Genomic DNA, 27,975 nt, shown 5'->3' with positions numbered 1-27,975 from the left:
GGAAGCTTCTATATAGCGGAGCAAGCTGAGGACAGGGACATGATAGACATTGCCAGCTTCTCTCATGCCTTCCCAGGATCTTTTTCTTCAGCAACCTGAAATGAAATCTTCCAGGGGTGAGTAACCTGTGGCCTCAAGACCACATGTGGTCCTCTAGGTTCTCAAGTGCAGCCCTTTGACTGAATCCAAACTTCACAGAACAAATCTCATTAAGAAAAGGATTTGTTCTGTAAAACTTAGACTCAGCCAAAAGAATCTCTAGGTCACCCATGACCTAGAGAAAGTCTGAGAACCTGAGGCCACAGGTTCCTCACCTCTGGTATCTTCCATCTTCTCTCTCAAAGCTGAAAGCACCTGCTGCCACTGCAGAACCCAAAGAGAGCTGAAGAGACTGACAGGATGATCTCTCTCCTGCTCTTGCCTGCTCCACCCTGCCCCTCTTGTGGGCACAGGGCGTTGATCTCTATCAATAAGGAAAGAGTCCCACACCAATGTGCTTTGGGACTTGGGTTACATTTATAGAACAATCATAACTGAAATTTCAATCTATAAGATCAGAACTTGAAAATGATCTGTGATAAAAAATAAAAATGTCAGATGCTTGGTGACCTGGAAACCAGTGTGGGTCCCAAAGCTCCAGGTATCAGTCAGGACCAAGATCTTGATGATCTGTTTCAAAATACAACACAAGGCCCCTCCTCCTATCTAGTCTCCATTCTGTCCACTCTCATGATTCCGACAACTTGTTATGAGGTCTCTCCTGCGGTTACCCTTCTCATGCCTTTGAAATGTCTCCTGGGCCACACCTGACACCTGCACACTGCCTCCTCCACTTTGGTGTCCCCTACCAACTCAAATGCTATTAAGAAAAAGCAACTCCTATACCTTCATACACACATCTCCCCATCTAATTCCACAACTCCCTCTTGAATTGCCACTTCAATAAAGGCTCTTGCCCCTAACTTACAAAGGAAGTGAATAACTTTTGCATTTGTAGAATGTAAGTGCTTATGCTCTTTATGTCTCTGAGGCAGCCGGGGGCACAGCAGATAAAGTGCTGGGCCTGAAGTCAGGAAGACCTGAGTTCAAATTTGGCCTTAGACATTTACTAGCTGTATGGCCCTGGGCAAGTCATTTAACCTCTGCTTGAGTCAATTTCCTCAAATGTAAAGTGGGGATCCTAACAGCTTTTAACTCACAGGATTATTGTGAGGATCAAATAAGTTAGCACACAGTGTCTAGCACATGGTAAGCACTTAATAAATACTTGCCCCTTTCCCCTCTTAAAATTTTAAAGCTCCTGGAAAGCATGAGACTATCATTCTTCAATTATTAAAAATGTATTTTACTGATTTTTTTTGTTTTTATATCACCTAAATTCTCCCTTATATCTCGTCTCCTCCCTCTCCCCTCCTAGAAAATCATCATTTATTTTTTAAAAGAGAGGAAAAATTCAGGTAATCAACACATTGAAAAAAATCTGACATTTATTTGCAATGCTCCACTCCCATGGACATCCACCTGTGCAAAGGAAAGGGGGAAAAGTATCTTCTCTTACCTCTTCAATGTAAGATCTGGATATGTGATTTTTTTTCCCTGTCAAGAATTTTGATTATGAAAATTCCCTCCACTCACACAGGTCCTTGGCTGTTTTGTAACATGTAGTCTCTGAGAATTGACTGGGATCCTGAGAGGCTACCCCTGGTCCCTTGGGTTAGAAGTGGGACTTGAACAGCTTACCTAACTTCAGTCATCTGTCCACTACCCCACACTGCCTGTCACTGAATGCCAGTTGGTGTCAAACACAGACACCAAGAATGGCTCGTGTTTGTCTGCCATTTTAAGGTTTGCACAAGCTTTCCTTACAGCCCTGTTTGACCTCTGGTATACATGTCATTCTTGCCTCTGTGGAGGTGAGGAGACTGAAGCTCTTGGAGGTTAAATGCCTTGCCTACTATCAAACAGCTAGGGGACTCCTGGCTCCAAGTTCCACACCTTATCCACCATGCTTTGTTGTTTCTCAGAGTGCTAAATGCCGCTACTGGCAGTGATGAAAGTGTCAACAAATATTGGACCGGTAAAACATTTTGCAAGGTGGTATGACGGAAATGATGGAGCACTTTCCCCTGAGTTAGGGTTCTTCCCCTCCCTCTCCTCTAGCGTTCCTAGATTGGTTGAACTGGCAGCATAACTGAGCTTTTTTTCCTCTCTCTCTCTCTCTCTCTCTCTAGCATTATCAGCACCTCTTATAATAGTTCACTTAAATTTATTTGACACAGGAAAAATCCAGTACTCACAACTCATCAGACAGGCTTTAATTTACCATTACCCAGTGGTTTTACACAAAGGCATTTTATGGACTGATGCGCTGGATTGGAACTGCAAAGATGGGCGTAGAGAACTATTGCTGCCACCACCGTTAGTCACCAACAAAGGCGGCAGCTTACATTTTTGCTTGGACAGCAAGTATGGCGTTTCTGCCTTCAAAGCATAATCCAAAAGCTCATCTTTCCAGGCGGATTATGCAGCTTGCATGAGCCAAGAGGTAGATGGGATGGAATCGGGCAGGGGTGGGGGGCTAGGGAGTAGGTAGTGAGAGTTTTGCAGGAAGGGGAAGAGAAAAAGTGCCCTCACATACCCTCCACCACACTCATGCTAACAGAACAGGGACAAGTGAATTAATACTGACTCTAAGTGATGGTACTTTTCAAGAGGAACCAGCTAACTGTTCTAGTAGTTCTGCCACTTTCATCCCCTCAAGTATTGGTATATCTTTCCAGAACACCTTTGGGGGAAGGAAAGGGAGAAAACAAAATAGCAAAAAAAGCAAAAAAAACCCCACCCCAACACACCCTGCCACCACCAGGGGTGACTTGGTAACCAAATAAAGAGAGCTATGAGTTCAATAACTGGAATTATCCCATGGCAAGGATTTTGTTATTACAGAGCACTGATTCCTTTATCTCTCAGAGACAATCAACCTTCAGCCAGAGGAGTGTAACCTTAAAACCCCATAACTCAATTTAACAGTGTTAAAGTTTGGGGGGATATTTGTCGGTGCGAGAGCTGATATAATCAGTCTGAGGGACCCTAGAACAAAGAGCAGTGGGTAAAGAACATGTCATCTCCATGTCCATTCATTACCTTGATGAACAAGGAGCTACTAGAGAGAGAGAGACAAAGTGATAGACAGAGAGAGAGAGAGAGAGAGAGAGAGAGAGAGAGAGAGAGAGAGAGAGAGAGAGAGAGAGAGAGAGAGAGAGAGGATTACCTAGGTGAAGAAGGATCCGGACCATTTGAGCTCCTTCTCCTGCACTTGTGATTAGGGCACAGGGGATTGAGGGGAGGCTGTCAGGTTTTTGGGTTTTTTGTATATGTGTGTGTTTTTGTTTTGCTCTTTGACAGCGACTAGAAATCAATCCGAGACACAGATCTCTTCCCACCCCAGCACTTGCCTTGCTAAATACAAAAAGTTTAAAAGTACACAGTCACCAAAGACAAACGACAGCAGGCTTGTGAACTTGGTTTTTAAAAAATATTTTGATAACTCTATTTCAAAATTATTGGTTTCTTTTATACTCCTATGTATTTTACTTTATGCATTTAAAAACGTGATCCTGGGGAAGGCTCTACAATGTTCACCAGCCTGCCAGAGAGACCCAGGAAACAAAAATAAGGTTCTACCTTTTTTTTTTTTTAAGTATCTGCTGTCATAACAAAAAGCAAAAGGAGAACCAACCATGCTTTCCACAATAAAATAACTAAGGAAATATCTCTTTAAAAAAGAATTGAGTTTACCTTATAAAAATATCTGTGGCAAATTTCTCCTCGCCCTACCTTTAGATATGTATATATTTTACATATATCTGTTAGATAGAATATCAGCTTCTATTGTAATTGTGATGTTTCACTTCAAGTTATAGGCCTATTTCCTAGACTACTTCTATACCCATTTGCCCAATGAGATTGTTTTCCATTTCACCTAACGTTCTAAGTTAATCACTGCTCTCACTGACTCTTCTAAGTATTTTGCACAAAACACCAGTTACCACTAAAATTAGAAATCTAAAGTGTTGCATATTGCATGTTTTGTAAAAAAAAAAAAGAAAAAAAAGAAAAAAGAAAATTAGTTTCCTAATTTTAATTAGTATTCTTTTAAAGTGTTTATATTGTGACTTTTAATTCTATTCATTCTCAATTTAGACAGTCAGTGCATGCCCCTTGCATCACCTTCTCCTTCCATGATTTCTTTAATTTTTGCTGATCAGAGTAGTATGTTCTTATTTGAATATTTTTTCATTTGCGATTGTTGACTAATAATATTCAAGAATGATCAGGTATGTTCGCTATATTTCCAAATCTAAGCTTAGAGGTTTATAACACATACTTTTAGTCTGCTATTCAATGTAAAGGCTCATTTTGTAATTTCTTTTACATGTTAGTAAAATTTGGGGCCATGGAACAATAATTTAGTTACATTCTCAGAAAGCCTGGAACTTTCATATGACTGAATAGATCTGCCTTCGACATTGAAATTTAGACCATCACATAAAATAGCTGCTTTTATTACTTTAAAAATGACCAATGTATTTCATTTTTAAAAGGATAGTAAAAGTTTCTTAATCAAAAACTTCATAGGGATTTTTTACCACATGGATTTACTGCACATGGGCTGCATCTGCACAGACCCAGTAAACCTGCCAGCTCAAACCAAGTCAATAGAGGCCAGCACATCAAGATTCCACATTTTCAAAATCTCCCTGATCTGGTAAATATTACAGAATCTATTCCTCTTGGGGGCTGCATGCACAGCTTTCATGGAGACATTTATGAGATGTTAAAGAATTAAGAAGAAAATGAAAGCTACATCACTTTTCAGTATTTTATTTTAAAAAGAAATCTTTATTGGAATTTCAATAATTCATTTAGCAAAGTGTAAAAAAAATATCTCACAGGAGCATCTCCTTAATTTCACACTTTTTGCTGTCTGTTGAAAATCATGTCCACAACATCCCCCATATTATCTAGATTCAAAACCAGAATATATCTTAGGACTACTGCAAACCTGGACGAGAGTCCAAAGAACATTACAACTAAATCAGGATCCAATTTTGGTCCATTCTCTATTAGAAGAGCAAGCTTTAAACTAGCGAACTTTTTAAGTATAAGCTTCTGCAAAGCAAAGATGGAGTAGGGTTATTTGCAACATCCATCCATAGACACTAAAATTGTTTAGACTAACAGAATCAAAATAATTAATCTGGGAAATGTTAATTACAGTTAATTATAAAATAACTTACTTGCCAAATGTATCACATGTATAGGTCCCATGTATTTTTATTTTACTGTTTAGAAATTTTAAGAAGAATTTTAAAAATAAGAAACATGTTCAGAGATGGCCATTGTAGGATCCAGGAACCATCAGTTAAGCTAACATGCATAAGGTCTTATCTTGGATCTGTTTGGTGTTGGGCCCAACCTTTCCCTCCCTCTTTCCCTCCCACACCAAGAGTGGAATCAAGCCCAGCTCTGGTTTTCAGCAGGAGTTCTAAATGTCTTTGCTTCTGATATGCAAAGAGAAACGGTCAATATTCTTACACGTGACACCATCTTCACTCAAAGCAGACAAAATGGAAGCTGGGTGGCTGAAAAATAACTTGTTTTGTTAGCAAGACAAACAGTACTTGTGTCACCTCTTAAAATTGAGTACAGCAAACCCATACATCTTTTAAGTGCATCTAATGTTAGGGAAACATTCCAGAATTGGACATTTTAACTCACAAAGGCTCCATATAACACTCGAAAGATGGCTGCAGCTTTGCCTTATCAATATGCCTCATCCTGCATTAGTGGCATCCTCTCCCATAATTCCAAATTAGAAAACAACAAAACATAAAACACGATACCCACATTTAAATCTAACTCTCAATCTCAGGGTAGCAAGGGTATTTTTTAAAACAGCATGTCTGGAGAGCTAGCAATATTTGCTGGAAAAATTCAGAAAGACGCTATATTTAGAGATTAATCAGTCATCTCTAGCACATAATGAAATTGGGAGGAAGCTGAAGGGGAGAGCCTGATTTTTTAAAGTTTTTCCAGCTTTAAGCCACAGTAACTTGAGCGTTGGTCACTACAGTTACACAAGTCTAACAAGGGCTCCAAAATAGTTCTCTAGGAGAAAATCCTCGGCCTCCCACCTTGACAGCTGCTGTATTATTCCCAACAGACCATCTCTGAAGTACCTATTTATAACCTAGATAGCAATGAAGCTTCTCTCTCTACATTTTTATTCATTGGAAGAACTTAAGTCACTGGTTTCTTCAGTTTGCCTAATTTTGATCTTAAAGGAAAAAGGAACTAAAGAACTTTGGCACAAAATCCAATATTTTTAATTGGGAATTTTAGGGTCATAAGATTTATAAGTGGAAGAGAACATCTGGGTCATCTAGTCCATTCTCTTTGTTTTACAGATGAGGAAACGGAAGCTAGGAGACATTATGAGACTTGGCCAAGATCATACAGGTAGTAAATCAGGATTTGAATCCAGGCTATCTAATTCTAAATACAATTCTCTTTCGACTGCATCATGCTATCTCTCCCTCCCCTCATTTCATAGTTGAGGGATCCAATTATCATCACTTGTCAGATATAGTATATGGTATCGCGGGAGGAAGGGGTTCCCTTTGGACCAGAGGTACACTGGGGTCTCTTCTTTCAGCTCTCTTCTTCTGTGAACTGTGTAAGGTCACACCAAGCTGAGGCTCAAACCCAAGTCTAGTTTTTCTCCCTGGGGTTTTGGAAAGGTAAGAAAACAACACATAAAGGACCTACTAATACTATGTGCCAAGCACTGTGCTAAGCATTTTAGAAATGCTATTTCATTTCCACAGGACCAAAAATCAATATTCCAGGAAGAATGCTTCCCAATAACCAAGCAAAGACAGGTCTCTAAATGCTTCTGGATCTTTTCCCGAGTACACTGGCAGGTCATTGATGACCAAGCTCACAGAAGCCAGCCATGCAGGGGTCTCCCCTGGCCATTGGATGTTTTTCTAAAGGATGGTAATGCTGTGGTGTGTCCTCCAGGGTGCTTCCAGGAGTTATTCTATGAAAATCCACTACTTAAAGTACCCCAGAGAAAACAAGCATATCCTTAGCAGCTTTTACATAAACTAGGGGTTGAGGGCTTTAAGAATCCCATTGTTTAGGCAACCAAACAAATCTTGCTTTGTTCTTTACAATTAGAAAAGGCTGGCTGGCACAGAGAAGTTCTGGACGTAAGGAGAGCCACACTTTTGATGAAGAAAGTGACTACCTAACATAAAGACAGACAAATGTGAATACCGGATTTTGACTAAAAATAGTCAGAATCAGGGTTAACTGCTTGAAGAGCCATAGACACTCTGTTTTCAGTATCTAAGTTGGCCTAATACATTATATTTAAAGTTTATTTCAGATGTTTATGGGAATGAACAACTAGCAGTATCATAATTCTTTTTTTAAGTGAATAATTTTGTATATGTAAGCTAACTTCTTTTATGGATTTTTTAAAAAAAGAACAGCCACCATCTATTTGTAAGTTAATCACATTTTCAACTGGGGGAGGAACAGGGGAATCACCAAACTACCCTCCTCCGTCTACTTAATCTTTGTAATGTTATTCTCACCATTTTCCCCTGTGATCCATTTTCATCTTGGTTTAAACCATACCTCTCCCGCAATTCCTCAGCTTTTAGGAGGGTTATATCATACCACATGGAAAATTCTGGGTTAATTTTCCATTTTCCCTAGACCTCCAACTTTAGGATTTCAATATTCTGATATTATCATGGTGTTTTCCCTTTTGGAAAAACAACAGTATATGTTCATAAAAGAAGCTTATTCCTCATTTAAGCTAAATTTCCAGGGATAGCTTGCATACCCAAAACAGTGGAGTTAGTTCCTGGCCTTTAATGACATACAACTTGAGACTCCAGACATTTTATGTTATTCATTAATTAAGCTTTTTAACTACTTTTTTTTCTAACCATAGGAAAAAAATTACTCCAATTTTAACATCTTTATTTTCAGTTCTCATATTTCCTTATGGGTTCCCCCTAATCGTAAACAGGTAAGCAAGCAGAGGCCTGAAGATAAAAGATAAATCATTCCATTCCACTAGCGTTTAAAAATATATTTAACTTGACCATATAAAACATGTCAAAAGCAACTCTTCATTGTTCTGGTCAAAGAAACAAACGTCTCAGGACGAAAGTATATTCTAGGCCATACCTACTGCCACATCCCCTGAGGGGGAAAAAGTGTCACCAAGAGAAGTTTTGATGATACTTCTGGACATTTATTCTATAGGCAATAAATCTCTCGGGCTCCATCTCATTTGTACACCTGTCCAGCCTTCCCACTGGCTATTTGATCTTCATCCAACCATTAATAATATCCAAATTATGCCTGGTCAGACTATAACTGTAATCTGTAAAAACTAGTGAATTTAATATGTTTGATCTGGGAGATCTGTTGAAGTCCACTGGGGCCGCTAATCACGTCCATTATTATAATAAAGCACAATGTACTAGAAAATTTGGTTTATGAAATCTGGCTCCATCCTCTGTATTTATCTATTTGGAAATACAATCAGACATGTAAACAATCTTAGGTTTTCACCAAGTCCAAGATTGTCTGACGTTGGAGTTTGGAGGCAAGCAACATCTTTTGGGGGAGTAGAAGGCAAAAGCTGGAATATCTTGGGATAGCTCCAATACCTCATTCTGAAGGAAAACACACCTCTTTCCTGCCAAGGTGTGGGGTAATAGAGCAGGAAGAAAGGAAAGGAGAAAGATGTAAAATATTCAAAAAAATGTTCCAGCAAAAGCAAAAGAAAGAAATAAAAGAAAAGTATTATTGCCTTTCACCACAAGAGGGGGCTACAGAACTCTTATCTCTTCCTTGGTCCATAAAACCCTCTTAACTGCTACTTTATAGACACTCAATTACAACAAACCATAATACATTAAGGCATTAAAATACACATATATCCCAACATATGCCAAAACAAGTACTACACAGGCAGGCCTACCAGAACGGCATCATTCCTCCCTTCTCCCCCCCCCCCAATAAATAAATCCAATGCATCTTTTAATGGATTTATAAGATTTTACATTTTAAACCAAAAAGGAGGAGAAAAAGATGGTTCACTCTGGTAGACAATCCCCTTGGTGTGAAAAATCGCTGGAACTGTGATAAAAATTATACAAAGATTGGAGGGTATGACAGGGGAGGAGTGAAGTCAGGATTAAAGGAACTAAAATTTATGTAGTTTAGAAAAATGATGGCTCTGGGGAGAAATGATCACAGTCTATAAATACCTTCCAAAGGTAACAATATAAATGAATTAGGGGAATTATTCAGTCTCAGAAGATGTTACAGAGAGGAGCCAATGGCCTGAAACTAAGGAAGGAAAAGTTTAGGTTAGACATGAAGAATAAATTGGTGGTAATCATCAAGAGGGAAAAGAGCCTAGAAAAGTGTGATGGCTATATTCAAGAATTAATTAGATGAGATATTAGTGAGAATGATGTGAATTCATTAGAAGGGCTAGATGAGATAACTCAAATGGTCTTTTCTAAGGTCTGATAATCTCTTGGCCAAACTATGCTCTCAGCACTCCCATACACCCTTCAGTGACAATGAGGAGGATTTGTTGGGAAGTGCCTGTCTCGTAATAAAAATTAACCGTGTGGTTTCTTTATTAAAATTCTGTCCGGGTGTCAATATATAATCACAAAACAGCACAATTAACCACCACAACAAGAACCATCCTTCTGAGAAGAAAAGCCAAGAGATCTATGGATTAGAAAACTCTAGGCGAAAGCATTAGCTCTTTCTGCCTTAAATTTTTACAGAATAGGGCTGGCTCTGCCAGAGATGGAGGAGGGATTCTAGACAGAAGTCACTTTCATGAAGAAACAACTTACCTCTGGTTCCCAATGCTGTGAACATCAGGAGAACCATTCTATATAATGTTTATTAATTACATATCAGAACTCAGGGTATCCCAGTTCTAAACTGCAGAGGGAAAGAGACAGAGGGGAAGGAAAGAATACAGGGAAGGAGGGAGGAAGGAGGGAGGAGGGAGGGAGGAGGGAGGGAAGAGGGGGGAGAAGGGAGGGGGGAGCGAGAGAGAAGTAATATATTGGCTGGCACTTGAAAGCAAAAAGCCCACCCAGCAGAGCTTGTAGAGCACAGGTGTAATATATTTCATGAAATCAGCCATACTCAGGTGGGCCATTAGATGCTCCAACAGCTGAAGCTTAGTATTGATTTAATGAATATTATTAAAATGTTCTGTATTTATATGGAAAGTTAAAACTTCCATGTCAAAGCCAACAAATTAATTAAATCTGTTTTCAGTTCCACTCAACAAACATTTCTTAAGCACCTGCTTTTGCTCCAGGGGCAGTAGTGAATTGCTAGGGATCCTGGGATTTTAAAAAATGACATTACCCATGCCTTCAAGAAGCTTATACTCTACTGAAGGGATGGAAAAAGTATAAAATAAAGTAGGAAGTGATGAGAGCAAAGGAGAAAATCAGACCAAGAGCTCCAGGGAGATCTGAAGAGCTCCAGGGAAATCTGAAGATATGGATATGAACACACTATTACAAAATGAATTGACACAAGCAAAATACTCTCATATAACACTTTCTCCATGAAGCCCTCCCACTTACTCTGAGTTCCAATCATCTCTTCTGTCTCCTGACATCCTTTGCACTAAAATACTATTTGCATCCAGTTTGATTATAGCTTGCCTTTCATTGTTTCCTATAAATCTTCCCTTTACAACTAGAGTATAAGCCTCTTGAGGGCAGGACTTTTGTCTTCTTTTCCTATTACCCTAGGACCACTTACTGATACAGTGTATCATCACTGTTTCGAAAAAAGTTAGAAAATTGTAAAAAAGGATGGATAAATACATTCTAGAACACACCAACTTGATGTTTTAATTATTCCTCAGACTTTGTATCCTAAATGTAACTTAAAGCATTTAAGTCTTACCTATCATTCACTCCTTGCAAATCTTCCTGAGAGGTAATACTTAGTACTGATAAAGTCAGTGATATACTGGGGACCAAGTTCCTCGATCAGAGTCATAGGGCCATCACAGAGAACAAGGTCAGACCTCGGTCCTGGCCCCCCTCTAAACCATTTGGAAGCCTTGAAAATCATGTTGATGCCACTCACTTGCAGGTACAAAATTCCCAGGAGCTGACCCTTTTTAATGCCTGCTTTGCTACAAACTAGCTGTGTGACTTTTGGCAAACTGTTTTCCTCTCTGGGCCTCAATTTCCTATTCTGTGAAGTAGAAGGATGGAGTAAATGATTTCTAGCGTTCCATCCAGTCTCAAATCTTATGATTTTGTGTATAAAATTAGCTTCTATTTGACTCCAGTAGATAAGCAATTCAGAGCACCTGGCACACAGACGCATACATACACATATATATACATACACACATCGACGTGCACACATTTATAAGAAGTACTTTATTATGCCCTGGGTGGAAGGTTAAAGTTTAAACACACACTCATCAACCACCCAACAGTACTTGGCTAGAGAATGAAAAATGGACAGTCCATAGACAGATAATTGTTATTGTTTTTTTTCTTCTTCACAAAACATGTATAATCCTGGGTAATCATTTGTTTAAGTTATATAAATTACCGTCAACTTTGAAATCCAGTTTGTCATCCTCATCTGTGATTTATGCCACACTATGTAAAAGACATGATGACTCGGATCTAATAAGACATTCATCTTCATGAAAGAGGCCAGTGGAATCCTGAGTGAAGGGTGACTTACCCTACCCTCATTACCGTTAACTCAGCACAGAGTTCCTAATTTCTCCCAGTGAACTGAAACTTGATGATCTTACCTAATGGTGATGACCAAAACCGGGGCAATGATCCACCCTTCTAATGAAGTTGAACTAATACGGCCATACTGATCTAATACACAGGATTTAGTCCCAAGGCACCGACGGGCACACATTCATGTACTACACTACCTGTTAATACAGCCGAGGAAGCAAGGCAAACAATGAGATCTGCGGGGCAGGAATGTGGCAGCTATTTCCAAGGGTTCTAAGGAGACCACTAACCTTTCTTAGACTCTGAGGCTGCCTGTAGGCAGTACATAAAATGCGGAAGAATCTGAATTTCAGTCCTCAACTTAAGCCAATTATGGTGTCCTGCCAATTATTTGCTGTTCTGCTATTTTCAGTCATGTCTGACTCTTTGTGACCCCATTTGGGGTTTGATTGGCAGCGATATGGGCGTGGTTTGCCATTGCCTTCTCCAACTCATTTCAGAGATGGGGAAACTGAGGCAAACAGGGTTAAGTGACTCAGTTAAGTGATTCACACAAGCTAGTAAGTGTCTGAGGCCAGTTTTGAACTTGGGAAGATGAATCTTCCTGATTCCAGGCCTGGCAAGTCACTACCTCGCTACTTCTGGGTCAATTAAAGTATGGGCAGTTAGGTGGTGAAGTGGATTGACTTGCCAGGCCTGGAGTCAGGAAGATTCATCTTCTTCAGTTCCAGCTCTATTACTGTGCCCCCAAAATCATGGGAACTCATTAAAGGAAAACCTACCCACTCACCACAGTAAGGAAAAGAAAGAAAGTTGGAAAATATGCATTGATTAAATGCCTTACTAGGAGCAGGCACTGCATGAAGCACTTTACAATTATCTCATTTAATCGTCACCACAATTCTGTAATGTAGGTTGCTGTTATTATCCTTATTTTTACAGTTCAGGAAACTGAGGCAAATAGAGATTGAACGATTGCTCATGGTCACACAGCTTGTAAGTTTCTGAGGCTCAACTTGAACTCAGGTCTTCCTGATTCTGGGCCCAGTTGTCTTTCACTGCACCACCTAGCTGCCTCAAAAAAGCAAACTATTGAGGACAACAAAAGGAAATGAGATAAATAATTGTCTGAACACACACACACACACCCAGGCGTCTCTGTTATTTGACTCACTTTCATTATTTATCTATATATAAAAAATAAACTTAAAATATATATGCGGTTTATTAAAATTTTTGTCATTACTATTATTATTTACTGTGGAACACATTAAAAAAAACAATGAACCTGATCTTACAAGTGATTAGAAAGGAAAAAGCTCACAGTTTGGGGCCAAATCAACTCCTTTAGGCCATTAGTAGACTTTAATAATTTCACCAGCCTAGACCCTCATTCTCAGGTAAGGCATACCTACAAAGATGAAATATCCTTCTCATTTACCACTGAAACAATTTCCTTAATTAACAGGCATTTACCAAGTGCAAGATACTGTGTTAAGTTCTGGGGATACAAATAATCCCATTCTTTTGGGGGAATAACACATATACATATAAATGAATATTCCTTCTTGTCCTCTTCCTTTCCCTCTCCTTTCTTCTCCCTTCTCCTCCTCTCCTCTTTTCTCCTCTCCATCTCTCTTCTCCTCTCTTCTCTTTTCTCTTCTCCCTTCTCCTCCCCATTTCTCCTCCCCTCTTCTCCTCTCCTCAAATACAAAGTATTTTCAGGGCCTGGGGGCCTTAGGAAAGATGTCACATAAGAGGTGGCACTTAACTGAGTTTTGAAGGAAGCTAGTGCCCTCCAGGCAGAGGAAACTGCCTGAGCCAAGCCATGGATACAAGGAGATGGAATGTTGTAGATAAGAAATGGCAATTAACCTAGTTTTGATGCATAAAACTGTATGAACAGAAGTAATGTTTAGTAAGACTGGAAAGTAGCTAGATCATGGGCCCTGAGTTCAAATATGGCATCAGACACCTTGGGCAAGTCACTTAACTTCTGTCTGCTTCAGTTTCTTCAACTGTAAAATGAAGATAATATTAGCACCTACCTCACACTGGGATTGTGAGGCTCAGATGAGATAACTAAAGTACCTTGTGTAGCACCTGGAACACAGTAGGCACATGAAAAATGCTTGTTCCTTCCCTTCTTGTAAAGGGCTTTACATGCCAGAGGGTTTTGTATTTTATTCTAGAAGCAATAGGAACCATCAGGAGGCTATAGCAATAGTCCAGGTTATAATAATAATAACTACAATTTACATAGTGTTTTAAGGTTTACAAAGCACTCTACATATGTTATCTGATTTGGTCCTCACAACAACCCTGTGAGTAGTGCTACTATTATCCCCATTTTACAGATAATGTAACTGAGATATTTGTCCAGAATCACAGTTACCTAAGCGTCAAGTGGCCAGATTTGGATTTAGCGATTTTTCTGACTTTAAGTCCAGTGTTCTTACCCGATGTGTTAACAAGCTAAGAGGTGAGAGATGATGAGGTGCTGAACTATGGTGGCAGCTGAGTGAGTGTGGTGAATAGGATGCAGTTGTCATAGATCCTCTGAAGGTAGAGTCAATGGGTCATGGCAAATGCCTGGATAGGGGGGATGAGGAAGAGCAAGGGGTCAAGGATAACTCTGGAATTGTGAACCAGGATGACTGGCAGGATAGTAGTACATTTAACAGATATAGAAAAGTTAGGAAGAGTAGTGAATTTTGGGGGAAGTTTGTGTACACACTGAGTTGAAGATGTTTACAGGACCTCCAACTGGTGATGTCCAACAGGCAGCTGTTGATGCTCAGGAGAAAGAGCAGACCTACACAGAGGGCTCTGGGAATCACTTGCACAGAAATACCCATTGAACACATGCATGCTGACTATATCACTGAAATGGAGAAGAGAGAAGAGGGAGACCAGGACTGAGCATTGGGGTAAACCCACAGGCACATGAATGATCCAATCAAAGAAACCATGGGGTGGGCAGAGAGGAAGGAGAACCAAGAGAGAGTAGTATTACAAAGACCCAGAGGGGAGAGGTTGCTGAATACTGTCAAATGCTACAGAGAAGTCAAAAGGCATTTAAGAACCTACTGGTTACTCTGGAGAGAGCAGATTTTCTTAAGTGATGAAATCAGAAGCCAGATTTTGAGGCACTAAGAAATAAGAGGAGAAGAAAGCGGAGGGAATAATTGTAAACTGCTTTTTCTGGAAGTTTGATTTTTCAGTGAGAGGATAGGTATTGGACAATAGTTTGAAAGGGCAGTAGTGCCAAATGAAGTGGGGGTTTTTAACCCACGTGAATCCAGTCTTGGATACCAATTCATATTTGTAAAGGTTTATAAAATGCTTTCTTTACTGTTCTATAAGATAGTGTAATAAAGGTTTATTATATCCCCATTTTATAAAGAAACAGAGAGAGCATCAGCAATTTACCCAGACACACACAACCAGTAATTGGCAGTATGTGGTATTGAACCCAGATCTTAGGATCCAAATCAAATATCTTTTCTATCATCCTCTGCTGTCTCCAGATTTAGCATGAGCATTACCCCAAATTTCATATCATTCATTCTTACAGCCTCAGTAACTATTCTAAGCAACACAGCTATTTATCCCATTTGAGAAATTAAACAGTGGTAATGGTCCTACGGTAATGTGACACTTTACACCTGCCTCCCAGCTAAGGATTTCAAGCTGCTTTACAAATAAACATTTTGATACCTAATTTATAGATGAACAATCTTTGGTACAAAGAATGTGAGACATTCAAAGACATTTAAAGAAAGGGTCTCAATTGTTCATTACAAAATGTAGCCAATATATCCTGTTTTCATTGAGGAGACAGCATACTATAGTAGGAAGGATCTGGACTTGGATTCAGGATTTGGATCTTTCCTCTTTACTAGCTGTGGCCTCCATCTGTTCATCTGTAAAATGGGGATGAAAGTGCCTGTTGGTACCTACCTCATACAGTTGTAGTGATAATTAAATGAGACAATGTATACAAAACTCCTAAAAACTCCAAGTACCCAAATAGCTGTCAGCTATTCCTCATTTATAACACAAAAACAGTTTTAAGCATTCAGTGAAGATACATTCGGCCAAATACATGGCAGGAGATTGTCACATGTTATCTCTTCCCATGCCCGTCATAAATAATTAAAATGAAGAAAACCCAGTAACAAAGTTGCAGAGTTCAATCCACTTTTACTTACTCTGAAATAAGGTTGGAGCTCCGCCAAGTCTGCCTTACAGGAAGCCATCCTGATAGGTGCTAGCCAGAGGCCAGTGACCACTGTATGGGTGCTTGGCTACACGTGTCCAAGCCCATTCTTCAGTCTCAAATCTTGTGAAGCCAAGAAAGCTATGCCAAAGTCAAATCAAATATCTCCTTTAAAAATCAGGTTCTCTCTAAAAGCTTCTCTGTCTTCAGTGTCCTTGTCCCCAGTACCAGCACATGGATGATGGCTAAAATTGCTCCCCTTCGATCAGAGGGCATCACCCAAGGCACTGAGCTCTGCCACTAATTCTGCAGTTTTTCAAATCACCAGCCTTTGCATCAGGTGTTGCTCTTTCTCCCACTGCTATATACCCCATTTCCTGAAGAAAATGACACTCATTCTATGACATCCAGCATCTTGGTACAAAAATTAAAGCATTTTCTTTCTTGATTTCCATCTCGCTGCACCTGTTCAACATCTCTTCTCACCACTCCCCTTCTTTTCTTTTATTGTAATGAGCCTGGTACAATACATTGTTACATCTTCAGGTTTCACCCTTGATGAAAGAACTTCAGTTCTTCAGAACTACACAGTACATCTCCCTTCTGCTAAAAGACACTGCTCCTTTCTCTCTAAAATGTTTGGGTGTTTTCTTCTAAAAATTTTTTTCCTTCAATGTTTTATATGATTGCACATGCATTACTTATATCTGATTGCTTACTGTCTCAGGGACAGGGGAACAGAGAGAGGGAAAGAGGGGCAGATTTTGGAACTCAAAACTTTAAAAAAAAGTGCTAAAAATTGTTTTTAACTAGGGAAAAAAATTGAAAATGTATAAATCTTTTTTCCTTCTTAAAGGACTTATATATTAAGATGAGACACTCCTCTGCTGACTGAGAAGTCCATAAACCCATACATCTATTTTAAAATAGCTTATGCACTTGGGGCATTGTGAGCCATCGGATTTTAGTTTGTTTCCCATCTGAGTGTTCAGCACCAAGTCTGCTCAGGTCTGGAAATGCAACTCTTAGAATTCACCAGCAAGTTTTCGCTCCAGATGGTGGGGCTATGCTCCTGTGGGCATCTCTCTGTAGGGTATAGCAACACATCTTCAGTTCATGAAGGCTTAGAGAGGGGGAGGGGAGACAGAGGCAGAGGAAGGGGAAGGGGCATGATTAGGCTGTTCCATGCCCTCATTTTTATGCATGGCTTAATCTGTAACCTTTTGTGTTCTTTCTTTTTGGTTTTGGCACTGCACCTGGTCAGGTTGCTACATTCTTCTAGGATGCCTGGCAGTTTCTGTAGGCACACTATGAACCCTGAATACAGCCCCTTTGTTCTGAGGCTCCGAGGCTCAATTCCCTTTCAGGGCATGCCTTGTTGCCTTTTTCTAACTAAATTTAGTGCAGGGCTCTGCCTTACTCAGAACAGTGGCTAACAGATATGACACATTCATGTTTTTAATTCAGTCTTTGAATTTTCTGATTTTTTTTAAATTGGTAGCCTTAACAAGGCAGACATGGTAAAGAATTTTGGAAAGGAGCACCATCCTGTGCTCTTGAAGGGAGTTTCAAGCTGTCTTCAGGGGTGAAAAGGAAGGAAAACTGAAGGATGCAATGGCTATCTGTAGTGGCAAGACAGACCTACAGAGCTAAGGCCAAATGACATGAGGCCTTTACAGATCTCTCCTTCCGATCTCTGTTACCATGGTGGGAAATTGGCACCTCTTCTTGAGAGTTCACCTTATCTTTTCCATCTTACTTCCACTGCCTTTTGCAAGTTTATTTTTTTGGTAGGGGAGTGGTTCAGCACTGTGACTTCATAGGTATGGGGAAACATCCTCCACTGATAATGGAAATGATAATAATAAGCAGTATTTATATAGCACTTCAAGGTTTGCAAAGCACTATTATTACCCCAAGTTTACAGGTGAGGAAACTGAGGCAGACAGAAGTTAAGTGACTTGCCAAAGGTCACCAGGCCAGTCTGAGGTGACATATGAACTCAGATCTTCTTGACTCCAGGCTCAGTGCTCTAACCACTGCTCCACCTAGCTGCTGGACACAGATTGGCATCTTTTTTGACAGTTATTAAGCTTTTTTTTTTTATGTCTGGTGAAACCCCTTCCCAGAATAATGTTTTTAAAATACATAAAATAAAAGATGTATGATTACAAAGGAAATCTATTACACCAAATATAGCTATCAAAATCTTTTATTTAAAAAAAGGCCCTAAAGTTAAATACACCCCTTAGAAGGTTGTCTGAGGGCACTGAGAGGTTAAGTGATTTGCACATTTTCACTCTGCTAGTAGGTGTTGGTAATAGTAAGTTTATCCTGAACTAATTTTAACAGCTAGCATTTCTATAGTGCTTGAAGGTGTGCCAAGTGAGAAAGGTTTGGGGTCTTAGGACTCCATAGTTAGTAAGTATATTGGCAGCACTTGAACACAGATCTCCCTGACTCAATGTCCCATTTTCTGTCCACTGCACCACCCGGCTGCCCACCTGGCACCTGCAAACTGTGTGACCTTGGGTAAATCCTTTAACCTCTCTCCACTTCAGTTTCCTCCACTGTAAAGTGAGGAGGCTAGATCAGACGGCCTGTGAGGTCCTCTGTATCTCTAAATGTATGATCACAGGATGTCATTTCTGAGGAGGTGATTTTTCCAAGTAACCATATCACTCACAAATGGACACACCTGAGAGCCATAAAGGAGGCAAGGTCATGAAGCAGCCAAGAGATGCCACAAAGCTCATAAAACTCATGAAATCTGTTTGCAGGAGAAGCCCTCAGGCCCTCACTCAGAGTCTCTGCACTTTCTTGGCTGCTGTTACTGTTGTTCAATCATTTCCAGCTCTTCAAGACCCTATTTGGGGTTTTCTGGACAAAGATACTGAAGTAATGCTGGAGTAGTTTGTCATTTCCTTCTCAAGCTCATTTTACAGATGAGACAACTGAGGCAAACAGGGTTAAGTGACTTGCTTAGGGTCACACAGCTAGGAAGTGTCTGAGGTGAGATCTGAACTCAGAAAGATAATGGATGAGGCTTCCTGATTTCAGGGCCCAGCACTTTATCCACTTGGGGCTGCCTACTTTCTTTTGGCACAGCTAGAACAGGGCTTTAACAGCTAGGGGGCGCAGTGGAGAGCGCATTGGACCCAGAGTCTGGAAGACCTGAACTCCAATATGGCCTCAGATGTACTAGCTATGTGATCCCTAACTAAGTCACTTAACCACTGTCCGCCTCAGTTTCCCCAACTGTAAAATGAGGATGATAACAGCCCCCACATCCCAGGGTTTTTGTGAAGATAAAATATTTGTAAAGTGCTCTGCATACCTGAAAGTGCTATATAAGCATTGGCTATTACTTTTATCATTATCATCTCATAGGATTGCTCTGAGGCCCAAATTAAGTAACATGGAAAGCATTTTGTAAACCTTAAAGTTATTTGAACCAGGTCCTTTGACCCCAGAGTCAGGACTCTTTCTATCTTACTCACCTTGTCATAAATTAGGTTTATAAAAAATACCCGATGGTATCTAGACTTCTTCAAGTTTTATACATCGAACCTTCTACAAGTGACCCTGGCTATCAGTCTAATCTGGTCTTCAGTACACACATTCTCTCTCTCTCTCTGTCCGTCTGTCTTTCTCTGTCTCTGTCTCTCTCTCACCTCCATTCTGGCCATTGTCCTCCATCTCCCTTCCCACCAGGGCCTGGTACTCCACCCGAGATGCCGTACCAGCTGCACTTTCACCTTATCTTGCCTGAAACCAGGCCCCCATGCCTACCATTCCTCAGTCATCTCTGGCCATTTCTGCCGTGTGACATTAACCCTTGCCATTCTAGCTTCGCATTATGTGTTGTCTGCCCCCATTAGAACATAAACTCCTTGAGGGCAAGGATTATTTTTGCTTGCTTACATTTGAAACCCTAGAGATTAACAGAGAGCCTAATACATCAGAAGTGCTGAAATGATGCTTTATCAGATGCATATGCACACAAAGGAGCATTATGTTACAGATGTACATCCCACATCACAAAGTATATTTTCCCCAAGCTTCAGATGCTATGAGAATTGGTAGTACTTAAAAACTCCACAAAGTATAATCTACAACAAAGACTCTGAACTATCAAAGGGACCATTCAAAGGAACTAAAAGGTAAGATGTGAAGAAGGAATTTTAAAAAACACAACAAAAAAATTAAAGGACCCAGGAAGCAGATGATACATGCTAATATCTGGCCTAAAAAGTCATTTGAAAAAGATAAAATAAATATCAAGAAAACTGGAAAGAGGTGGGGGGGAAATGGAAGGAACAGAGGCAAGTAAAAAAGAAACAAGGTATTATCCATTCAATTTTCCCCTCCATGTCCCTAAGGGTCCACATGCTTCTATTTTAGCATCCTAGATCATCTTGGTTCTTCATTGGAATGCCCAGCATACCAGGACAGGCCACCAGTAAGAGATTTCCCTAAGGTCATGGCTTAGTTGACTTAGGTGATATCTTATCATGGCTCACTGAACTCACTGGTCCCAATTAATCACACATGGGAGACTCTCAATTCTCAGACAATGCGGTGAAGGCGATGAGCCCCATAAAAGTAGCTTTGTGACATTCAAATATTCACTTGGCTTTGGGGCTACAATTTATACAGAGAGATCAATAGGATATTTCACCACCCCAAAACACAATTAATGTTTGCCAGGTTACCATTAACTCCAGGACTACTGAATTCCTGAGAAAGCCTACAAAGCCAGCAATTACCTTTACGAACAATCCAGTGGGTTGAAAATGGCAAGTGGCGAAAAGAGCAAGAACAAAATCTAACAGAATTAGACCACCTGGAACCCAGAGAGAAAGGAGAACACTTACCTTCATCCTGATAATCTGACATAAAAGATGCATCTGACATTAAGCTAGGGCCATGATTCCCATTGGGATTGTCTTCAGAGCTGTCCTGGCCAAAGTAATTTTCAGATTGGTCACCTCCTTAAAAAGAAGAAAGAAAAATATTTTAAAAAGAAAGAAGCAAACAGGCTTATATCATATTGTGAATATTTTCTAAAAAGAATTCTGAAGAGGTCTTCTGGTGGACCCAAAGAGCTTCTTTATTTCTTCTTGAAGGACCCTGTTTGCACCCAAATATTAACATTTAAAATTTAAGTTGCATGGGTTAAGGAAGTAGGTGGCACAAAACAGTCTGTAAGTCATCAATACACTTTCTTGCTGCGTGGACACCAGTAGGAAGAACAGGTGAATGATAAGAACCGCCATTTAGCTGTATTCTTACATTGTGAGGCAGCAAAAAGATGAATTCAATCTCAAGAAAACTGGAAAGAGAAAAAAAACTGGAAGGACAGAGACAAGTAAAAGAGAAACAAGGAATTATCTGTTCAATTTTCCCTCTACATCCAGAACGGTCCCCATGCTTCCATTTTAATATCCTAGGTGCTTGGCTCTTCATTGGAATATCCAGCATCCTATGTGGTGACACAGTAGACACAGTGCTGGACTGGGAGTCAGGAGGACATTAGCTATTTGACCCTGCACAAGTCACTAAACCTTTCTCAGTCTTGCTTTCCTTATCTGTAAAATGGGGATAATAATAGTACCTACCTCCTTGAGTTGTTGTAGGGATAAAATGAGATAACACATGTAAAGTGCTTTGAAAACTTTATATAAATACTAGGTGCTGCTGTTACTGTTACTCTAAACCCCTGTAAACCACTGGTTCATTCTGTGACTGGCCACAAGTAATATGTCTTCAACTCTTGCTTCCACTGATGCGTTGGGCGTTCCAAGAGTTCATATTAAGCCCTAATAATAATGACAACAACAGACATATTTATAGAGAGCCCTTTAAGGTTGGCAAAGTGCTTTATGCAGACGATCTACACCTAGGAGGAAAGAAAGCCTTAAGTTGTAGAATTAAAACATTGTTGAGTCTTTGCATCCTAGCTATCAAGCTGGAAGGTACCCCAGAGAGCTTCAAGTCTGACAGGCTCATTTTACAAATGAGGAAACTGAGGTCTAGAGAGCCAAAGTGACTTGCCCAGAATTACAGAAATAGTACGATGCAGAAGCAGAATTCCAATCCAGATCCTCTGACTCCCAAAGCAGTACTTTCCCCCATGACCCACTTTCACTTTTATCTGAGTACTTTCACTTTATAGGAGCCTCATCTTCCATAAGTGGCCAGCACTAAAAGAGGTCCTCAGCTGCACAGGTACTTCAAAAGATACCAAAGCAAGATGTCAGCTGTTTGGGGTTGGGAGGAGCGGGGAGAGGAAGCCAAGGCTCTGCTTAACTCATCCAAACAGAGGCTCGGATTGCTGATAACAGGAAGACAGCTGCTCTCTTCATTTCACAATCAGCAAACACCGAAAAAGGATTTTCCGCTGAATTTACTATGATCTCCAATACTAATTTCCACAAACTCCAGAGCTAAGCTCAGTAAACACTGGAGGGGTTTTGGCCCTGAATTCCAACTAGGGAACACTGAATTAAACAACTTCCAAAGAGCTGATATTGTCCCTCTTAAAAGCTTTATGCTCTTTAATCAAATGGGGGAGCAGGTAGTGAAGGCTGGCAAAGAGGGAGGGTGGCAGTGGATGCTTTATTTTGTCATTTTCGGGGAAGGATATGACTATCTGATCTAAATCTACCCCCTTTTCATGCTCAAGGGAAGCAGGAGCCAGGGTGACCTAAAGGCAAGAGGGCCTTTTAGAAACTGCAGAGTTTATTACAGAGGGAAAAGGGAAAAAGCCAGAATTCTCACAGACAACCCAATCTCTGGGTCCCAAGCAGTAGGAATGTTCTCCTAGCTGGTCTACTGGGTAATACTGACTAGACATTAAAAAGCAGAGGGAAAAAGAAGACAAGAGCACAACAGCTATGGTTGGGGCACCACTGTGTAATTTTCATTCTAACTAGAAATGCTCTCAAACACCAAGCAGAGGTATAATATGCTCAGATTTCATATCACGGCAGAGCCACTGAAATAGCATTACCAGCACAATCTGCAGAGAGAGTGCTGGGCAGGATGCCGACAAGTCTGATGGGTCTGCTCTCTTAAAAGGATTTTTTTTTCCCTTTGGATCAGACCAAAATTCATTTAAAAAAAGAAGAAAGCAAAATCAAGCTTGGGGTTTGGGTTGCCTAATACAGGATCTCTTTTCGAGGCCAGGATAAAGTCACAGAATGCTAGATTTTTGAACATGAAACCTCAGAAGTCACCTAGTCCAATTCCTTCCTATTTTACAGATAAGGGAAATGGGGGACCAAAAGGAAAGTGACTGGTCTAAGGCCACATAGCAAGTTGGTGGCAGAGGTAGGATTTGAGCGGAGATCTTCAAATCCAGGACACTCTTTTTTTAGGAAGTTCACTTAAAAACCACTGTCCTGGGCCCCACATTATTTAGCTTATCTCAGAAGTCTGACAAATACATTGCCTTAGCAAAAATGTACTATCACCTAGAATATCTGCTGGGCTCTCAAATGTTCACATAGCTCAGAAGAAGGCCTTGATTCTAAAGTCACTTTTTTCAGTTGTGTCTGACTCTCCATGACCCCACTTGGGGTTTTCTTGGTAAAGATACTGGAATGCTTTGCTATTTACTTCTCCAGCTGCTTTTACAGATGAAGAAACTGAGGTAAATAGGGTTAAATGACTTGCCCACAATCAGCAGCTAGTTAGTGTCTGAGGCTAGATTTGAACTCAGGAAGATGACTCTTCCTGACCCCACGGCCAAGTACTTTACCCTCTGCACTATCTAGCTGCCCCTTGATTCTGAAGTCTTGTCCCAAATACCTGTATGGACCTGGCACTCAAACAGTTATGAGCGGCAGGGGGATGAGTCGCCTCCACCATGATTCCTGTGGCTTCCGGTGTAACTATCCCAAGGCTTGCATTTAAACCCCCAAATCTAAATTCAGGACAGTTACCTTAATACAGTATGGTCTACAGCTCACATGAGAGTAGCACCAATCCTGGATCAGTGCTCTCCCTGGCTGGGGAAAACACAGAACACTTGGAAAAGAGGTTTTTATGCATAAGCTTAATTAGTTTCCGGTGATGGAGTTATTCTCAGCGCCACTTTAAGGGGCACAAGCCCCTTGAGCAATCTAAGGGGGAGAGAGGGAGGGAGAGAGAGAGTGAGAGAGAGAGAAACAGACAGACAGAGAGACAGAGGAGAGACAGAGAGACAGAGAGACAGAAAGAGAGAGAGAGAGAGAGAGAGAGAGAGAGAGAGAGAGAGAGAGAGAGAGAGAGAGAGAGAGAGAGGAAGGAACTACATCCCTGGTATATAGAAAAGCTGGCATGATTATAAAGGTTATACTTCCTCAAGCCCCATGGGCAAAAGGTTGTCTCAAACTGTTAGTATTGTTGGCAAGTCTTGTTAGTTCTACACTCCATTTTTGAGATTTCTCTATGTATCTGCCTATACAGGACCAGGTGATTACTCCTCCAGTCCAGTGGGATCTGACATCAATGATCCCAAACCATAGTGACAGAGGCTTCCCCTCAGTGTCTCTCCAATTAGAACTTAGGAACTCCATTTGTTTACAGTAGCTCTCCCACCGGAGAGCCACTCTGCCATGGGAGACAGAGACATCCCTGCAACAGCTCAACTTGGAATCAATCTCTATCTCTATAGATGCTTATTTTAACACACCACTGTTTACCTTCATTAATCACAACTTGTACTATCTTGTCTATTTCAAAATGAGATTTGGGGAACCGGATAAAGGGCTTCCTTGCCTTTAAGCTGGGATTTTGCTCCTTTCTTCCAGTGTCTTAAGAACTGGACACTAGATACTGTATTTAATATTTCCAGGGGCAAGTTACCTACTGGATATCATGCCTTGGGGCCTCCAAGGGAGATAGTCTGCTCTATTATTCTTTTCTGAAAGTCAAATACAATTTCATTCTTGCTTCACAGAGTGATAAGTTAGGAATTTCTGAGGGTTGGAATAGGAAGAAAGAGCAGCTTCGTGTCAGGTGTAAGGTAATTATTTGCTAGGGTTTCTGTGCTATTTGTTTTAATTCCCTGTGTTTTCATTAACAGCTAATGAGTTCCTCTCCCTTCCTCCCCCCTTTAAATTCAGAAACAATAGCTTGGCCACTAGAATTTGGATTTTTTTCCTACCAGGGACTCAGTCAGCTGTTGCTGCTCCATAAACTTTATGGAGAAGTGAATTAAACTGTTAAAAACTTCCACTTCCCCATTCAATTCTAAATAAAACAGAGGGGAGAAAATGAAGTACTGATTATGTTCCCCTTGTAAGTATTCTGACTCAAGGCAAACCACTCAGGACCTGAATCTGTCGGTGCTATTTAAGGACAAAGAAGGATGTATTATTTGGAACTACTTTGGTACCAGACCTCTATGACTGTTTTTCAGGAAAAATGAGAAAGGGGAAGGGGGAGAGGAGAGAAAAAGGAGAAGAGAGAGAAGGAAAAAGAGGGAGATGAAGGTAAAAGAAGGGAAGGGAAAGGAAGAGAAGGAAAAAGAAGGGGAAAAGGAGGAAGAGAGAAACATGGAAAATCTGAAAAATAAGTGTTTAGAACTTACAACATATTCCACAAGAACTGCAGTTTGAGATAACTTTTCACCAGTGGGTCTTAAGTAGGTATAACAGTCATAATAAAGGAGATTTCGCTTTACATAGCACCACAGACATATTTCTATGAATACTGAAAGAGGTTGTGGCCCCTTTAAGTGGCACAAGGAAGAAGGAAGGAAGGGAAGGTGGAAGAAAAGAAAGCAAGGAAGAAGAGAGGGAAGAAGGAAATTAGAGAGGAAGACAAGGAAGGAAAAAGGGGAGAAAAGAAAAAAGAGAGGGAGGGAAGAAGGAAGGAATTTGAGAATCAAAAAACAAAAATAACTCCTGTAAAACACAAAGATTTATTTACCTATTTCTATGCCAGAGGCCAAAGATTTTCTGGCACTTGCTACTGCCGTATTTGTCTTTCATTTCTCCCCTAAATAATTATGAGGGATGTAATGAAGAATTTATCCACATCGGCAGCCAACTCCTTACATGGATATATTCCTTTTGCAAGGGAGAGTTCTTCAACTAGATTTCTAGAGGCCAGTTTTGCTACTGCTTCATTAAATGCCTTTGGGAGGCATCAGGGAATCAAGGTGAACTGGGTCTTGTTTGTATTCTTGTGCTGGTGGTTGTTGGAGGGGATAGATGGAAGGACAAGCCCCTGACTCCAGTTAATGTCTAAGAGCCCATGAGAAACACAGCTTCCCTCTTTAAACTAATGAGCCCTCACTAAAACGCCACAAATAAAGGTCTCTGATCCAAATCCTGTTAGCTTTCATGCTTGGCAGTGTTAATATTGCCAGGTTTTCATGGACTAATTTAACAGTAACACACTTCCGAAAGCTGAACTGCATTGAGATGAACAATGCCTCAGCTTATTACTCCTTATTATAACCACTAGTCTAAGTTATTGAACAGAACACACAACTAGAGAGACAGATCAGTACAGATGCATCCATACATGTAAATGTTATTCGCATGTAAATATATTACCCCAGGACATTTGCAACGCTAAGGCGAAGGTCCTGTCAACATTTCCATTATAAATTACATACCTTTTTGCACATACTCATGTATTAGAAAATGTATGGTGTTTCCTACAGAACATCTTAGAGGCTTCACTGCTTTCTAAATATCCATTTGGATTTGCGTGGTTAGCTCTTGTGATTAATCCATGTGTGGTGAAGGTCTCAGATTCTTCTCTGTACAATGCTGCCTGATTTCCTGTCCATCTCCTTTTCTCTTCTACAGCTATCCATAACTCAGTGTACTCGTATATTCTTTTTTTTTTCTCCAAAGCCCTAACAATGAGGGGAATAGTACCAAAGGCCATAGGACTAACACGTGGCGAAAAAAAAGGAGAACAGTTGCTATTTATTATCATTTTAAACAGATGTATCAACCCGATCTTGACTGCACAAGGAGTGAATTCAACCTAAAACTAATCCCCTTCGTTTAGGAGGATGCAGTTTACCAATTACATAAATTAAGAGCAAAATTAACAGGCTATTTAAAAACCACTTGTGCTGCTGAAGGGAAAGGAAAGATGGGGGAGGAGATAGCAACACCATTAAAATGACCAGAAATGGGACTATATTGCAATAGATTAGGCTATTATATTCCAGAACATTCATTGCTACAATGGCTCTGAATCCTAAAACCAAAAGGGCAGCACTGTTTAATATTCATGAAATGAAGCACATCTCTCATCTGATTGGGCAGGAAGGTGTCAGTTCACAACCAATGGAAAAATTCTCTTTTCCAGAAGAGGACTCTGAAGGATGCATATTTTTAGTTTGCCCAGTAGGGTGAGCTGCAGTGTGCAGCATTGTCCTAGTTCTATACAGAAATGTGCTACAGGACCACCAGCTAAATAAATGCTCCAGCTGCTCCTTCTTTCCTCTCCCCCAACAGAAAACTGCTCAAAGGTTTGATGTTTGTTGTTGTTTTTTAAAACTATTCCTAGGTCTCATGCAAAGATTAAACTTACAGGCATTAATGAGCCAGACAGTTAGTAGCAACAAATTAAACTAGACAATTCAACAGTGATGGATCTCACTTCAGAAAAGAAACCATGAGCTTTCAGCAGATCAGTCTTTCATTCCAGGCTCAGGCTAACACAACTATACACACACTGTACAAATGTAAAGGGCCAACTCAGACTAAATGAGAAATGGTGGCATCTTGGAAGAATCATGATATGGGAACAAATATACTTAAAAACGAAACAAATTTCCTTTATTACATGTGAGAAAATAAGTTCAAATCCTATCTCTGACATATTTTACCTGTGTGACTTTATACAAATTATTTAACCTCCCTGGGGCTC

The 27,975-nt window shown here is 40.3% G+C and overlaps 1 protein-coding gene across 2 annotated transcripts in view; it reads right to left on the bottom strand.

Annotated features, from left to right (window-relative positions):
- The window catches only part of SKAP1 (src kinase associated phosphoprotein 1), a 382,247-nt gene that overhangs the window by 272,068 nt on the left and 82,204 nt on the right, over window positions 1–27,975 (bottom strand). For both annotated transcript variants that reach the window (XM_072646171.1, XM_072646172.1), the window contains exon 4: window positions 20,964–21,080. In XM_072646171.1, coding sequence (XP_072502272.1) covers window positions 20,964–21,080 — 117 coding nt within the window. The remainder of the gene's footprint in view (window positions 1–20,963; window positions 21,081–27,975) is intronic.

Source organism: Notamacropus eugenii, chromosome 2 (assembly GCF_028372415.1).
Source record: "Notamacropus eugenii isolate mMacEug1 chromosome 2, mMacEug1.pri_v2, whole genome shotgun sequence".
In the NCBI taxonomy this organism is placed as follows: Eukaryota; Metazoa; Chordata; class Mammalia; order Diprotodontia; family Macropodidae; genus Notamacropus; species Notamacropus eugenii.
This window is presented reverse-complemented; position numbering and strand designations above follow the sequence as displayed.